The sequence below is a fragment of the Lichenostomus cassidix genome, chromosome 4 (genome assembly GCF_008360975.1).
Source record: "Lichenostomus cassidix isolate B80296 chromosome 4, HeHo_3.0, whole genome shotgun sequence".
NCBI classification, from domain to species: Eukaryota; Metazoa; Chordata; class Aves; order Passeriformes; family Meliphagidae; genus Lichenostomus; species Lichenostomus cassidix.
In genome coordinates, this window is record NC_139484.1 from 69,741,097 (window position 1) to 69,759,491 (window position 18,395).

Sequence of the window (18,395 nt, forward strand, 5' to 3'; positions counted from 1 at the left end):
GATTAGCTATGCCCTTCATCCTTGCTTTAGGTCGATGTGCAACTTATTGCTGTTCATGCCCAGAAGACAACAACCCAAGAAAGCTATCTTCATTTTTGTTTTTTGCCACTGCTGTGCTTTAACCCATCAGGCAGCTAAACTCATTCACAGCTCTCATCCTAGCCTATACTGATCCACAAATAAACTGTGCCTTTTACTCTACCACTTATTTATTCCCTGAATGGAACTTAGCCTTAACTGTACTTGAGGGAAACCTTTCACAGACCTAACCACCATGCTGCTGTAGTCAGCCCACATCCTAATTCTGTGGGGTTTATCTGACACAGTTTAAAGCTATATCCTAAATCTATGCCTTGAGCCTCAACCCCAATTCTGCACCTTAAAGCTAGGTCAGAGACTCTTGTCATGACATCATCTACTGCCAGGACCCTGAGGACACTAATAGTCCTTAATGGCTCTGACCAGCCACCCCTGGGGCCACTGGCCCAGCTGGACCCCTGGCCCAGGAGCCCCATTTCAGCCCAACAGGGCTGTCAGACCCTACCTGACAAATTCACAGAAATTCCAGACTCCAACTCAGCCACAGCCACACCCATGTCTGTCCATGGACAGTGGTGATCAATACCCCAACCCCCAAAGGACTTCCCAGCATGACTTTGATCCTGCCCAGCCACTGTGGGAATGTGTCTGACCCTGGCTACCCTCATCAGATAAGACAGGACCAGCAAACTGACCTCACTGCCATGAGTCTGTCTGACCTGGACCCTGGGGCTGTCACCCTGCTTGTCCCACTGGGGTGCTCTGGTGGGCACTGCCTGCCAAGGCCCTTCTTCCAATGGTCCTACCAACTCCCCCTTGTCCCCTGGCTCTGCACCCCTTGGGAGAGTTCTTGTCCTGAATCTACCAGTCCAATCAAACCCACAGGGATATTAAATTTGCTTCATGCTCATTTAATTCCCTCGCCTTTGCCCCAGACATTGCCATGCCTCAACAAACCATATCCATCTGTAAAGTCACCTCCAGTAATGTGCATTTGCTGGCCCTGTGTGTCTCCCTGTCACTCAGCAACACAACCATCTTTCACTGCTTAGTCTCTGAGAACTTTACACTAACTCCAGTTCTAGTACTAATTATAATACAACCTCAAACCAGCAGATTCTTTGTCCATAGCAGCAGCAGCAGCAGCATTCACTTCATGCCAAATGCCTTTCAGAGTCCTGTAATAAACCAACTCTGGTTACTTTAGTCTTAAACTCCAGTCCTAGATCTGACTGTGTCCCAAGTCTAAATAATGTTCCATAACCCAAACTCCACACCCCACCCATCAACAACTAGATTCACACTTCTCTTGACTGTTTTCATCTCAGCCTCCTGTTCTTTCCACACAGCTACTGTGGGCTGGCAGAGTCTTCACTGTCCTTGAGACATCTGGCCAGACTACTGATAAAGGGAAGTGGTAAAGTTCACCTTGCCCAGCTTATTGGATTCCTTTGAGTTATTAGCTCCTTGTGATCCATTTAATGTTTTTAATAATTTTTCCTGAAATATCTTTGTGTTTTAAAAATAGAATTAGAGTGGTGTTGTGCATAATAAGGGAAGTGGAAAAAAAAAAATCAGGAAATTTCAATTCTCTGCCAAAAATGTAAGGATTAATGCCTGCTAAAGCTTTGCTCTCCTAGCCATTGTTCCTTTCTTGCTTCTCCAGAAGCCACAGATGGCATACACACCTTAAAATTTTTAAGTGCTTTTGTGTGAATTAAAAGGTGAAATTCTAAGCACACAGTTTTTGATATATAAATGTTTAGCATGAAGAGGAAAGCAGATGGGAAGGAAATCATGAGTGTGTTCAGATCAAAACCACAGGAGCATCAGATGCTCTACCAGTTGGTGGAATGTTGACCTTAATAAAGCTACGACAACTCACACAGGCTGACTCTGCACCACAGGACAGGGAGAGTCATAATGGCTTTAAACTGTGTGTTTTCCACTTCTCCCTAATGCAGACTACAGCTATGTTGGATGGACATAAATTGTTCAGAATGAAGAATTAGACTGAAAAAGAGTATTGCATTGGGGGAAAAAAAAAGGTAATAAGAATTACAAGCATGTCTTTGCTCTGATACAGTAAAATAAAACTAATATTTAGTACCAATGTATTATAATTTTTGCCTACTACCCCAGTCATGGACCATCTCGAAAAGCATTTTCCATCATCTCATAGAGAGGCATTACTTTAAAACTTTCACCATAAACTGAAAAATCCCACATATTTTGATAATAACAGATGGTTATGAAGTAGATATGGAGCTGTATGTCACTCCTGGGGCTTTATGGCTATTCAGAAGCCACTTGAATTATACGCTCATGGTTAATAACATCAGCAGAGCCACTCCAGTTAATTACAGCATTAGAGTTACTCCATGGTTCTCTATTATACTTTAAGTTGCAGTAAGAAAAGGGCAACCATATAATCCCTCCAAAGACATTGTACTGCCCTTGCTAAAAAGACTGAAAAAGCTTCATAGCTGTGGACAAAATGTAAACCCCAGTATGGAACAAGAGATACTCTTTAATGTCTCTTGCACAGAGCAGCTGAATTGACAGTAATTCCAGCCTGGCCAGAAAGCAAACATGGTATTGCTTCTCATTGTGAGCTAATAAAATGGAGTGTTGCCTCTTGCCTAGAGAAGGCAGGGAGGGAGGAAATGGGAGGTGTAATGAGTATGCAGAAAGGACTCTCAGGAAGCTTTGAGCTGTCTCCAGTTTAATTTACCTTTTGCTCCTGATTTCATCCCATTCTCAACATTTTTGTCTCTTTTCATTGCATTCTGAAGCAGAGGAAACTTATAAACAAAGCCAAATACACTAGAATGCTTTGTTCATCAAATAATTGAGACAAAGCAAAAAAAAAGCTATTTCACCAAGAAAACCTTATGGACTTTTTAAGAGACCTTTTTGTCAGCAAGGCTGTAAATTATTGACTTAGATTTTTCATTAAAAATAAAAGGGCACACCCTTCAAAGCAGGCTTCATTTCAGATGAAATAAATCCCATGGCTAAAAATGGAGTTGATATCCCCCCCAAAGCCTGTTCTTAAGATACTTTACCACTCATTTGGCTGAATATACCCCACAGACAAGGGGCCAGCAGGGATTTTCCTATTGTGTCCCTTGTCCACCTCTAGATCCCCTCTTTAGGCTCCAAATTCAGGAGATGGAGAATGGCAGAACCACATTATCTGTGGATCAAGGATAAGATGGAGGGATCTGTGGATTATTCCAGGAAATACTATTGAAATATGTGTCAGTGGGATTTTTTTAAAGCAATATTGTTAAATCTGTGCTTTACCCCAGCATGAGCCAAGCCTCCCCTGGATACAGTGTCTCTGTGATGAGGAGCTTTTTCTCACCTGCCTTGCCACACTTAGAGAGAGGCAAAAGCTGCAGTCTCACTCTTGGCTCTCACTTCACATGCCAAGCTGTGTGCTTGAAGTGTTTCAGTTATTTCAGAGCAAAGTCTGGGAAATAATGCCACCTTTCCATATAGCAGCACGGGCCTTTTTGCAGCTTGAACATTGTATTTAGCTAGGATATGGAGTCATTCCTCAGTATACTGCATAAATGTTTCAGAGGCCTTGATTGATCATAGGAAAGTTCTACCTAGACATGCTAATAAAGACAAGTACTACTTTCAGCACCTTACCAAACTACAGGAGGTATATGTCTGATCCTTTGGAAAGAAAAACCTCTGAAAAATGTAAATAATTCACAAATGCTAAAATGCCTCCTTCATCTCAATAATATTTTAGAGTGTAGCTATATTTAAAATTGCAAATTAGTGTTATAGATGACTTCCAATTTATTAAAATGTATACATTAATAAAACTGATGGTGAAAAACTTTGGATCATAAAATCTAGCATATGTTGAAGCTGGCATCTTAATTCTAGCTCTAGCACCAGCTGTGGAATCTATGCCTTTGAAGTACTCACAGCTGGGTTTGAAGCTCCTCTCTGCAGACAAAGAAATACACAGTCTTAAACACTGCCTTTACATTTGCTGTAGCTTAGCTGGAACTTGACTTAAAGAGTTATTTCTTGATGCAGAGAGACATCTCTGTATCTGCTTTAGAGGCAGGTGATATCACATCTTCAGTCTCAGATGTAGTTAAAACCCACTCCCACAGCAAAGGTAAGCCACCAGCTTTAAAACACAGGTTGAAATTCAGTTTATAGCTATGATACACTTAGGCACAAAGACCCTGGCTTAAATTTGAGCTCCTTTCCCATGCAAAAATGTCATTTAATCAATTGCAATATTTCTAATGTACCTGTAGCCTTCCTATTTGAATACCTGTGCCTGCAGCTCAGCAGGATTCTTTCCAGCACAAGCAGAAAATAAGATCTCTGGGTTCAAGCTCCTTGGTTTAGCACAGCAGGGCATTCTCTGCTGAGCTGCCCCTACCTGCAAACACTTCAAAGGAGCAGTCCCAGCAGGGGCTGGAGCTGAAACCAAAAGCAGTGGTTTGATCTAGCATGGGAGATTTCACCACTCTTCAGCCCCGAGGGCAACTTGTTCATTTAAAAAATGTATTTTAAAGTGATATATTGCATGGCTGTTATTAGACCTTGAAGAGAGTAATCGCAGCTGCGTGTTCCTTCCCTCTGGTCAGCTTTGTGAGCAAATGAAAGGAAAAAACAGGAAGGAGGATGAGTGCACTGTTCCAGAAACTCTGTGTTGACCCCATTTCTGTACTGTGTTTCATGAGCAAGAGCATGTGGAAGGGTGAACCACAAAGTTTGTTTGTGCTCTTTGATCTTATTTTATGATGTACAAAGAGAGTACCATTTGAGATATGATTTTCATTTGTGGTCTTAGTTAAAAATATCAGGAATCATGGTTTATGCTTTTGCATTTTGTGCCAGAGGACTGATGGTGGCAAGGGTTTGAGAGATTTTGGGAACACCTTTTGCTTGAGCGTGAAAGACAATGTTGACTTTAACATAGTCTAAGCCCATGGATTTAAAGCTGTTTTTTGCAATAGATTTCCACGTTAGAGAGAATAATCGGCTTTGTTTTTCTCATGATAGGAGAGAAAAGCATGTGCATCTCTTATTTTGTATTATTTTACTGACCATAACTCTGATATGATGAATGCTAAGTGACTTTGTGCATATGGGATTTTTCCACAAATGTTATACTAGTCACGTCCACAGGCATGTCTTTTGCTGCCAGCTGACGGAACTACAGTACTTCATTCAGTGATTAATGAATTTCTCTACAGAATGTGTGTCATGGTCTAAATCTTTCCACTATCATACTTTTGGTTTTTATTAAGCATTCAGAATTATAGACCCACACTGGGTGAGTCCTGCCACTGATCAGTCATGGAATCATGGAATATCCTGTGTTGGAAGGAACCCACCAGGATCACAGTTTGAAAAACAAGAGTAAGCTGGGATGGACAGCTGTCTAGCTATGTAGTTGTCATTTAAAAGAGCTGTAACAAAGTATGTATAAACCTGTCAAGACCTCAGAAAGGATTCTTAATTTTCTAATTTGGATTTGCCCCTTCTTGTTTGTAGGTTCACTCTCCCATGACAGTCTAACTTCCTTAAACATGAAGTGTGTTTTCTGTGATAGCTCAGAAAATGGGTGTTTATGAAGTCTTCTCATTTAGCTAAACCCGAGCACTCCCTTTCCCCATCTGAAGGAGAAAAAAAAATCTGCAAGTGCAGCACAGGTGTCATTTTTCAGACCTGATAATGGGCATTATACACAAAGCTTTTCTTTTGCTATGAAGAGCTGACCAGCCTTACCTGGCCAGAACATAAATTCATACTAGGTTATTATGTCAGTGCTCCTACACACACACACAGACAAAGTCAACTTCATGCATAAAAGCTGCCTCCATATCTTAAATTCAGTTACTAGAGGGACTTCAGTCAAGGTGAATCTGGTGGAGCAAGTTTTGAATTGAGAGCCTTTCCTGCTCATGGAGGGAAATCCTCCGAGGTTGCTTTCATCTGGCAGGGAGCTGCTGCTGGTGTGTTGCTCTCAGTAGTGAGCTGACTAGTTTAAAGTTGAGTTAGCTGTTTCTTTACAAGACCTGGTAGCTGCAGGATGTTTCTGCTGTAACATTTTCTTGGTGTCTGGAGTGCCTAAAAATAACTATAAGAGAAAATGAAGTAGAGGCTGAGCTTTCTTACAGAAAAAAAAACTTTTCACAGATCCTTATAATTCTCGTTGAGGTGGTAGGAAGACTCTGCAGGTTCCCTGCTCTCTGTGGAAATGTTGTGAGGTGATCCTGACTGATGGATCCAAGTCTGAACAAAGGAGTGTCATAGCTTCAAAGAACCTCACTAACCCCACTCACTCCCCAAACTACAACTTCTTGCTGCTGCCAAAATTAGCATCTTCTGAAATATGGCTTTGTAAACATGTAAATAGGAAATTACATGGCCTCCCTTATGTTCCCTGTGAATTTGAGTTCTTCCCTGAAGCCAACAGATGAAAAAAGTGAAATGTGGTTGTGACCCCAGAGGAAAAATACAAATTAGCAAAATTCAATACTTGAAGCAAAATTACTGTTCCTTTAACTGCACAATCCCTACACCAATCCCAGGGTGCATTTCTCCATTCTGGGAGATGTCAGGGACATTAAAGTAAGAACAGGATGTGATAACATCCCTTCTGACATGATGGTAGAAGAATGGGAAAAGAACTGGAAAAAAGAGATACAGCATAATAGAATTTGCCTATACATACATGATTCATCCTCACAGGCACGCTGAATGTGAGCTAGATAAGTGGTCAGTAAAGAGTATTGAAAACTGGCTGAATATCCAGGCCTGAAGGGTTGTGATCAAATCCCAGCTGGAGACCAGTCAGTAGTGGTGTACCACAGGGGCTGATGCTGGGGTCAATACTGTTTAATATCTCCATTAGTGACCCACAGGGCAACCTGCAGCCTCAGCAAGTTTTCAGGGGATGGAAAACAGGGAGGAGTTGCTGATACAGCAGCTGGTTGTACTGTCACTCAGAGGGACCTCAACAGGTGAAATGGGCAGAGAGGAAACTCACAAAGCCCAAGAAAGGGAAATGCAGATTTCTGCACCTGGGAAGAAATTCTCCTGGGGTGAAGGATGAGGGGGTCCTGGTGGACAACCAAGCTGAGCATGAGCCAGCAAAGAAGGCCAGGTGCATCCTCATGTTGCCAGCAAGGCTGAGGATGGTGACTGCACTGACGAAGCCACACCTTGTGTATGGAAATTGAGGCTAAAAGAAAGAAATGGACTTGCTGGAGTGAGTCCAGTAAAGGACCATGAAGATGATTAAAGGACCAGAGTATTTCATGCAAAGAGAGCCTGAGAGAGCTGGTACTGCTCCCTCTGGAAAAGAGAAGGCCTGGGGGGGATCTTGTCAGTGTCCATAAATACCTGACTGGAAGGAGTAAAGAGGAAGCCAAGCTTTTGTCAGTAGTGTGTAGTGGCAGAACAAGAGGCAATGGACACAGAAGAGAATACAGGGAATTCTTTTTAAAAGCAAGAAAAATCTCCCTTACTTTGAGGGAGCAGAAAATCTGGAACAGTTTTCTCGGAGTCTCTATCCATGAAAATATTCAGAACTCAACTGGACACAACCCTGGACATCCTGCTTTCTCTGATTCTGCTTGATCAGGGAGGCTGGATGAGGTGACCTTCAGAGGAGCTTTCGAACCTCAACCATACTATGATTTGTTTACTTATATATTGCATCAAATTAAAGCTTTCCAATGGTCAAAAATACATGTTAGTAATCAGAGGATCTGTTAAAAGAATTAAACTGTGTTTAAAGGAAAGCCTTGTGTGGTGGCTCCCATCATCTGGGAGCACTGAAGGAAACATGGAAAAACCCACGGAGAAGAGGCTATGAGAAAAGAGAGTCAAAGGTAGAGCAGGAGAAATCTAAATAAGAAAGAAGGTAAAGCTTTAAAGTCTGAGACACAAGGGTCTAAAACAAAAGACTGATTTGGGAAATTATTTCCATTTGTCAATTTTAGTAATTGCTCTCAATTACCTAAGACATGTTTTGAAATAAAACACGCATTCCTGGCAGCATGTGAATTGCTCTCTTCCTTATAACTGAATTGGTCTGCAGCAAAGGGAATACATTTCAATGCTGAATATTTCCTTTCTGGGTGTGCTGTTGGATCCTGATGCAACACATGCACTCCCAGGCACCTGGTATGAGTCACTGTGCTGTTAGATCTTTGCTACAGAGAAGAGGGTGGGGATGGCTAAGTGCAGCAAATGGACAGTAATTCTGTGATGCTACCCAGAAGCAAATCCACCCTAAAATGAAGATAAAGGGATTGCATGGGTAGTACAATGTTGCAAGAGCAGTGTAAGTGGTGTAAGTGGGGTAACCTGGGCAGAAGATCAGCTACTCATGATGGGTAAGAGGCAAGATGCCTCATAGTAGAAGAAAGATGGGTCACCTTATTGGACAAAGGGATTTCCTTTGCATAAAATATCTCATCAGCAAACACAGAAGTCCCTTTCAGTCTTTGTCTATCAGTTCTGTCTCAATATTTTTGCAAGAAACAGACATAAATTTGGAGAAGTATGCAAGAGAAAAAAAAACCACATAAGGAAGTGAAATGTTATTGAATCCATCTCCCAGAAGAGTTGTTCACTCTGGATGCTTACACAAGAGAAGTATCTTTAGGGATAATGTGACACAGTAATAAATTTTAAGTCCATTTATTACCCATGGAAAAAACCCATTGGCTCCAGGTTATTTAAAATGTATTCTTAGAGCTATCCACTAATATATGACTCTGGAACTACTTGGAAAATCTTTGTGTTCAAAGGCCCCAGTTGGAAAGAAACACAGGAGGCAGTGTTTCACCATGAAGGATATCTGAGTTGGAAAGCTTGCATTTCCTGCCAGTACCTGCTACTGAATCCCTACATGGCCTTGGGTCTGGCCATGCATTCAGTGTATTTTAACTGGCTTCAAAATCAAGCCTTGGCTTTGTTGCCCACAGTTAATACTAGAGGTTCCTACAAGCTAGCTCTAGAGTGCTACATCTTTTTCCCCAACCATTGGAAGATCCTTAATTGCACATGTATAATTTGATTGTGACTTCACTGCTTCCCACACATCCCCTCAGCACTGGCATGGCTTGCATGGGGCTGATGGCTCTTTAGCCTTCCTAAAAAACCCTGAAATGCTCTGCTAGAAGGAGAGATGAGGTTTATATACTCAGTATTAGAGGTGAGTGCAGTGGAATTAAGGTCACCCTTCAGAAATCATCCTGGAGGGTGATTCGAGAGCTAAGAGATAAAGCAAGACAAGGCAGTTTCAGGAAGGACAAAAGAAGAAGGCAGTAACAGATTAGAAGATGTGGAAAGACTGCGGGACTGCCATGAAACCTTTAACATGAGTGAAGCATAAAATTAACATCAATAATCAAATGCAATAACAAGCAAGTATTGAGTGCCAAAGAGAGGTTGGCAAACATTCAGGTGCAGTACTTACTCCTTGCTCATGATTTCTGACTCGGAAAAATGCAAATCTTCAAAAGACCTTGTGACGAAAAAAGAAATATACTGTTTATTGAGAGACTTAAAAATCTAGATGTATTCATTTTCAACACTTTTTTGTCTTTTTTTTGGAATAATTTTTGCTAGACTAGAAAAGAACTTGTCTTGAATTATGCTCTACTCAAAGGAGAAAATGCTCCAGTTTTGGCAGGTGTTAATCTGTTGGAAGATGTGATGATGACTATGAGCAGCATCAGAGAGTGTTTAGCATGGTCATGTTTTTAAAAGTGGCCTTAATGATATCTCCATTGGTGCATGGACAAATTTTCTAACTGCACACATTGTTCTACCATTACCGTCTTCCAGTCAGTAATAGAATTTGTACACAGAGATCTGTATTTATATGAGAATTTGGGAAGCGAAATTTAAATTTTAAAAACCAAGCATAAATTTTAAAAAGTATCTCTGAAAATCAAATCTAAACATTATAAATCTGTGAAACTCCTTGGTCAACAACAGGGCGATTAAAGTATGTGTGTTTACACACACACACACACACATACACAGACAGAGTTTTTAAAAGTTTGGGTTTACCATTTTGTTGGAGAAATCTAGAATTCTAAAACCTGTTTCAGAGTTGTCACCTCTTGTATTGCCAAGACTTTTAAGCTGATGACTCAATCAATTTTCCAATTGTCTGCTTGTCTCTGCCTGATATTTCCTAATAGAAGCCTCAGTAGTCACGTAATTTAGACATAAAAATGGAATTTATAACTTTTCCATTTACTCTGTCTCTATCACTGTCCACTGCCATTACTTTCTCTCAGCTTAATAACTGTAGTGAGAGTAAAAAATAGTCTTATTGTCTGCTCTCCTAATGTGCAACAACTTGTCAAATGGCAGGGACTTGCAACTGTATGCATATCAACTCTTTCTGAGCTTTCTATTATCCTCACCCTATTTTACATTTTCTTTTTAAATTGGCCATAAATTCACAGACAAAAATTCTTAAGCTTTCTATTTACCCATCAGTGTGCAGACTCAGTTTATTTCAAAATGCCTTAAGCCAATTTTAGCTATTTCTGAATGGTAGTGAATCAAAAAGTGTTTTATTTTTCTAAAGTTAATTTTCTCCTGCTGTTATTCTGTATGGATTATATTTATTCTGTGTTTGTGGTATTCTTTGTAGCTTTCTCGAGCAGCTTGCTTGTTCTCTGAAATGGCAATAATGGATTTGTGACAGTGGAAATGGCTAACAGTGGCTTGTGTTTTACAGTAAGCAGCATTGGTAGAAGCAGATGGACATCTGAGAAAAACAGTTCCTTAATTACATTTCAAAATTAAGAAAGAATTAAAATTTTTGAAGATGATCAAGAAAAAACACTTTTCTCTAAACAGGTTATTTTTAAAAATTTCACCAAAGAGTACTGACTTCTATCATCACATACTACAAGAATAAAAGCTATTTTTCTGCCTTAAATATTGGACATTATGATTCAAACATCTGAAAAGTCCATAATATTTTAAAGAAAGCTACCTGAAAATTTGCTACCACATGTGAGATCATTTATGATGCAGTTTGTCCAACATTTCCTTTGGGATTTTGCATTTGTTAAATTTATTCCATGTTCAAAGATGGCATAAGCCAAATTGTAAACTTGTAATAACTCACAGTGTTGCAAATGAGTGAGTTGTTATGAACGTAATAATTGCATAGTTATGCAATAATGTCCTTTTTTGAAAATTTATAGGCATTTTGATGTAGGTTGGATCTTAAAATGCAAGGTCTAAGTTAGAGGGAGAACAAAAGAGAAAACTCACATAAAAAAAATAAACCTTCTTTTTCTAGTTTTCTTTGAGAGTATTAAAAGACTGAGGTTGTCAGTAGCGGAGATGTAAAATGTAGTAGGGAGAAAACTTTGAATACATAAGCAGATTCAACTGAGATCCCTATTCAGCTGAATCCCAGAAATACATCCTTATTTCTTGCAACTTAACCTAGCTGGAAATCACTCAGAGTGCAGAAGTAACACTATGCTAAGTTCTCTTACAAGAGTGTTGTGATAAGCCACTCTTCTGGCAGGTTACACCTCCTGAATTTGGGTGGCTGCTGTTGCTGTGGGTGTGGGGGCCTTTGGAAAGAAAATCCTTGGAATGAATACAACTAGTAAAATTACAGCCATGTCTGTTATTGATTAAGAAAAGGTTTTGCAATCATTTAGATGAGTAAACTTGGCCCAGATTGTAAATGTAGATGTTCCATGGATGAAAGGAGGAGTAAGTGACAGCTGTAGCTGGGTGTCTGCTTTTCAGCAGCAACACAAAATCTTTTGCAGACAACAAAAATTCTGGAGCTTCATGATGTGCTTTACACTGCCATTCTCTGTCTGCCCATCAAACACAGGAGCACAGGGACATGCAGCACAGTGTGCAGGAGTCAAAGAGATTGTCTGTTTCTTTTGGCTAAAGCCCTGTGGTTCTGAGGCCCCTTGCCAAGCAAACTGAAGCAGGGCACATGCCAGTCATACCCCTGTCCTTAAAGGACCATCTTTGTCAAAATAACAAAAAAAAATAGAAAACTCCAGTCTCCCATAAACGAGGCTCAGAAGGGGTGCCTCTATGTGACTTAAAAAGAAGCAAGAAAAATAAAAGGCCCCAAGCCACCAAGAGTTTGTAAAAACCGTAACTAAGGGTAATGAGAAAATGAGAATTAGCTTTTATGTGCTGTCTAAAAAAATGACTAGTCAACATATGAAGCACAGTTAAAAATCCAGCCAAGTACTATTTGCCAAGAACAATGAAAAATGATCAAAACCTTTCAATTATTGCTACTTAAATGAAATTTCAAAATAAAAGGGAAAAGTGAAGATGTGTAGCTTTGCTTTTGGTTTAGCTCTGTTGCACAAAAGGCAGCAGATTTCCTGGGGCTTCCACTTTCAGCAGAGGGATGTGCAATGCAAACAGATTTCAGGGCCCTGCAGGAAATTTCATGAGTTGTTTGTCCAAACATCAGACTGGAGCAAATCGCAGGAACCTGCATTATCCTTGGGGTGACCCAGTACATTAAAATGCCGAGCATTTTAAAATGTTTCATTTTATAACCAAGAAGGTCTCTGCCTGTTCATTTGGATAGCTAATGCAAATTTTTCTATTAATAACTTGCTAGACAGTATATCCTAGTTAGTGCTTCAAGGTTTTTTTGCCATTGTTATTTGACTAAGAAGAAAATATATGGGTTCTTCAGGACATTTAAATTTTGTTTAAAAACCCCAAACAAACCCAAACCCAACAGGAAATAACCAGAACAAAACCTACATGAAGTTGATGCAGAAAAAAAAGGACTTTTTCTTACAATCAAATGTGAGTTAACAAACAAGTAATTTGCTTCTGAAAAGGGACATAAATTTCTAAATTAATTTAGACACCTTTTAAAAGAGGATTTGAAAATCCTACTGACAGCATAGCTAGATTCCTTATCAAGTACTACTGAAGGGAGAACTGAAGAATTGGGTTTTCAGTTCTGTAAATAATTACCTCAACCTATAAACAGCTAAAAATGTCTGCCAGGAGCCAGATCTTCATGCAGAGACTGCAACACTACAGAGGCATCATGTAAACTTTTCACTGGTTATCCTTGCTCGTTTGGCCATCTGTATTCTCACATTAAAGTTTAGTGGAAATGGGCAGAAGTTTCTGTAGACACTGCTGTGTTCCTGGTTCAGAAAATCAGTTGTGAGATTACAGTTAAGGTGTGGGAATTCTTGGGAAGCTTAATTTTTATGCTGCTCAATCTCCTTTTGAAGTGCTTTGTAGCACCAGACCAACTGTATTTGGTACAAGAGGGAACAGTGGTAGAGACTGAAGCAGTCATTTCACCAGCAAGTGAAAAGCAGTTGTCAAATGGCATTGTCAAAATTTTTTTCAAGGGCCGTCTTTACAGCAACAACAAACTGTTACATGTAGGAGGAAGTACTTATTTATCTGATTTAAATGAATACAATCTGGTTTCACTAATTCGTTTCTGGCAATAATTAGCATGTTGCTCAATTTATTTTAATAGCACATTAATTTGATTCCCGATCTTGCCAGAAACGCAACCAGAAGCTTCACAGTAACAAAATATATCTCTAAGAGGAGCTTCCAGAGCTCTCTGTAAAGGCGGTTATTCAGGAAACTATTTGCATCAGTTTATTAAGTGTAACTTTGTAATGCAGTTCTAATACATAACTTTTACCCAGAAACATAAATTAGCAATGCAGAAAAAACATGCAGTGGAATCAGGCAAAAAAAGTACAGTTATTTTATAGAGGCTCTATGGATTTTCTTAAGAGAGAAGAAAAGAGTTTAACAAGGCAGGCAAAAAATTTTGCTCTACGCCATGAGGCTGCCCAAGGTGTCAGGCTATTTCTAGGACCCTCATCCCATAAAATTCAAGTTTTAAGACATAGTAGGTATGAGCTGGTGCAAAAGCAGACTGTGGAACACAAGCTAATCCCTTGGATAAAACTCTTCAGCAGAAACCTTTTAAAAGCAGAAGAGCATAGGAAGAATCAAGGACAACTTACAGAGGTCTTCCTTCACGGTGTGTGGGTTTGGAGCTAGCACAATGCCCAGGTGGTTTCCCCTGTAAAGCAAATTTTTGCAGCCTTGCTAAATACTTCAGAAAGCTGTCTGAAGGTCAGAGACACTGGCAGGTTGAAACAATGCAAGTGGACAAATATTCTGTGGGTTTTGGTGAGTTTCCTGTGGATGGCCACGACAGCCTGGGCACCAATCAGCTCTGTGGGACTGGTGGATTTTCACCCTTTCTGCTCTAAGAATATACCTCTAAGTGAGAAAAGACAGACAAGATGCTCTCTCAGTCTCATCTACCTTAACCCATATTCAGCAGCTCTGTCTCTGTGGCAGCAGCCATTTCAAATGTTAACACAGAGAGAAAAAAAAATTAATAGGCTGCTGCTTAATTTTAATGGGGGAAAATATATCTCCTGATTTAAGATTTTCTCATGTTCTAAATCTTTTCAAAGATCTTACTCATCATTTCAAGGTATGTTTAACTACTTTCATTATCTATTTCTCAGAACAAAATTAATAATTTGGGAACAATGTGCTTATTCTCGCACTATGCTTCCAAGGGATTTCAGTAAATCTTTGTACCTACTGTGTAAAACATGAAGCATGTTTTTCCTTGTATTTTAAAACATAAGACCCATATGTAATTAGAAAATATATATGAGCTTTCTAAAATGATATACTTAGTAAATTTTTTTTCACTAAAAATAGCATTTTGTAAAAAAGGTCAGTGTTGATGTGGGAGAAAACTGAACGTCCTGAAAACATCAGTCCACAGTACACAGGAATGGTGTCCCAGCACAAGAGCATGGCAGCATTTTAGAGAGCCCAGAAACTAGCATGCATGGGGCACTAACAGTATAGCCCCAATAAATCTTGTTAAGGGAATTTCCAAAACAAATACTTCTGCTGTAAGCTGACTTCCCCTCCAACAGCTTTGCTGCAGACTTGTGTTTCTCAGGAATAAAGGGTATTTTGTATGAAAATCTGCTTTCTGTGCACGAAATCAGTCAAAAATAGAATAGGTATTTCCAGTTCTCAATCAGATCAGCCTATATCCCACAAATCAATGGATAATTTTTCTGTGTTTGGAAAGCATGCTATATTTTTAGTTATGATTTTTAATGCGCACAGTTGAAGCCCTAACATTGACAGTACTGGGTACATAAACAAAATATTAGAATTAAAATGTAGCATGGAACCACCATTATGCCAGATGAACACATTTATATTTATCATCTGTAACACTGCAGAGTGCCAGTTTAGCACCAGCTGGAGTCAACATGGTTCCCACTGTTCTCATGAATTGTTGCTTAGAGAATGAAGATGCACCCTGTGGCTTCCTTTGTAAAACACCCCTGCAGATCCCGTTTTCTTCTTTCTTTTATTGCTCTGCTATGGGCAGTTCTTCCCATCCTGCTGAGGAGGAGCAACTAGAGGAATTCAGAGGAAGAGTTTTGATGGAGTGATGGTACCAGTACTGTCTAGTGCAGGATGGACTTTGTGGTGCATGTTGCAGAAGTGTCTCCACAGCTGCTCATCCTCTCTTGCTTTCTGTTCAGGTCAGGGTTTCATCTGACTGAAGCAGTAATAATGTGACTTTTGGTTTTGTTCCAGAAGTCTGTTCCTGCTCATGTTTTACAGAACAGAAAGTTCTGGAGCTGTGAGGCAGTTTCTGAGGGACAGTGTTTTTGTGCTATGCTCATGACTCTATGACTATGGTATTCTTTTGCCGAGACTTACTTGCTTTAGTTGCTGATAAAAATAATTTCAGTTTATCCACATCTACTTGCAGACTCTGTTACCACTGGGACCTAGTAATAGCTCAGCTGAAGAAAAAGCAGGGAAAAAATCAGCCATCTTGAAACAGTTTGTTTTAAAATTTTTGAAATCAAACATTTGTCAGACTAAGTTCAGAAAGTTCACAGAGGTACCATTTATAAAAACACTATTTGATTTCAAGGGAACAAACCTTCCTTAACGACTTTGTGGGTCACACAAAATATTTGTGACAAGTATGTGGCTTTTTTAAGGCTGAGCAATAAGGTACATACCACTGCTGTGGAGTGACCAGTCTCACAGTTTCTTTGTGTAACCATCATTCCAGCAACACATTGACAAAAGCTAAAATCTGTAAGCACTGAGCTCCTGTTTCAATTAGGGCAATTTGAAAAATCTTACTTCCCTAGAAAATTTTTCAGCATCTTAAAATGGTTAGCTTCTAAAGTCCCTCAAAGTCTCTTTTCTCTAGAAACTGTTGTTTTAGTTTTATAATTAACATCAATAGTACTTTGCCTTTAGTAAATGGTACATTACTGCTTTAATACCCAAGCTGTTCACTGTGAGAAAACATCTCATTTACAGAGGAGGGACTCAATGGCCGTGTCTTTGTGCCTCTGAAAGTGCAGCATCCCAGGACAGATGTAAACACAGCATGGTTCACCTCCTGCAAGCTCTCCATCTGCATGGCTGCCTTGGTAGAGCTGCAGGCTGCCTGTGGGACAGGCTGAATGCACAGGAACGTGCTGGGCAGCCTTGGACCTGCAAGTTCTCTTGTGCTGGGGAGGAGGCTTCCTGTCCCTGGTAAAACCACTCTTGCAGGCCTCCCATATTGAAGAGCTGAGGCTTAACAGGGCCAGTAGAAGTGCTCTTTCATGAATTATACAGACAAAGAGCATTTTTCCCTATGAGGTAGAGAGAAGAATGGGTTGTACTTTGTCTTTTCTGGTTTGAAGGAAATTGGCTTTTCCTTGGCAGGACATTTGATTTTCTGTTTATTCCCTTTTGTTCTTGGATGAAGAATTAAAGGCCCTGTATTCATATCTCCAGTTTACTTCAATTAATTTCTGCATCTTCTGTTTTTCTTTTTAGTCAATTATCTTGTTAGTGTTGACAGCATGGGAATATCCCTCACATTCTTAAATACTGCAGGTAGCCACCAGCACAGGATGAAATGCCAGGATCACCAAATTTGTTTTCTAACAATACAATTATGATGGGAAAGTAAACACAGAAAGACAGCTTTTACAACACAAATTCAGTGATGAATAAACTCATCTTGAGATAAAGGGAATGAAAAACTTGTTGCTTTTCCAATTTTAGGAAAAGGCTATAAAAATATTTAAGAGTATGAATGCTTAGCAGGAACCCTCTGTCTTACCTGGGATCATCCAAACCCTGTGCTGAGGAAAGGAATTAATAAATGGCAGGGCAAGACCTATTATTTATACACTGTTTATGCTTGCACACTACAGGTGACATCCTGTCCAACAGACACTGTCCTTGTGTTTTGGTCAATGAAAAACCCACAAGGTTTGTCTGTCCTTTTCCCCTCAAGTTATGTTTAGATTATGGGTACTTTTATGGATAAGTCCTATTCATAATGGAACTTCTAGTATATGTGGAACATGTATATTCTGGATATCTTCCCTGAAGCAATAATAAGCTGCTTGTAGCATTAGAGAATTGTAATTAAACCTTTCTAGGAAGGTTATTTTTCAATCTCTTATGGACTGTTCTCACCATTCTCTTGCTTGTAATACTGCTTTGAAAAACAAAGTATGCCCCCCTATTTACAGGGCATTTTGCTGACTTCTCAATTTTCTTTTTATACATTCCTCAGTGTCACTTACAAGGCCAAATCCTCCTGTATGTTATGCTAATACAAATAAGGCTGATGTATCCAATGGGGAAACTGTGTGTACAATGTGCTTCTGTGATTTTTGGAATGGAGATCATGTCCATATTAAAATGTCTGTGTGTTATCAAGGTCACAGACTCTGCAGTAACGGATCAACTCTGTCAATATAAATGAGAACATATCTTCTTAATCCAAATTTATTCATCTTCAAAGCAAAATTAAAAGACCATAATTCCAGGCAAGCTTTATGGGAGTCTTAGCTTAATTACTGGTGAAGTGAGGTTGCAATACAGTATCATTATTCTTGGCAAAATAAATGTTGCCATTTTTAGACCAGGACATCACACTTTGATCAAATTTTTCAATATTTTTGGTGACCTTTCTGTTGTAGTCATCCCCTTTTCTCCAAGTTGATTGGAAATGTGATATTAACATATAGCAAAAATGTATGTCTGTGTGGTACAAAAACACTGGAACAAATGATAGAGGTTCTGACTGGTGAGAAATCAAGTTTTCATTGGTATGATGCTGATTACATTCATTTTCATGGGTTTTGTTTTATTTTGTTTTTTTTTCCAGAGACACAGGCTTTGAAATCTGCATACTGTGCTGTCAACAAGCATGACTTAAATCAGATGAAAGTTTTAGCACTGTT

At 39.5% G+C, this 18,395-nt stretch overlaps 1 protein-coding gene across 1 annotated transcript in view; it reads right to left on the minus strand.

Moving 5' to 3' along the window:
• Positions 1-9,565, minus strand: part of CLNK (cytokine dependent hematopoietic cell linker) — a 51,958-nt gene extending 42,393 nt beyond the window's left edge. The window contains exon 1 of the mRNA XM_085059825.1: positions 9,524-9,565. Coding sequence (XP_084915951.1) covers positions 9,524-9,534 — 11 coding nt within the window. The 5' untranslated portion in view covers positions 9,535-9,565. The remainder of the gene's footprint in view (positions 1-9,523) is intronic.
• Positions 9,566-18,395: the final 8,830 nt, after the last annotated feature.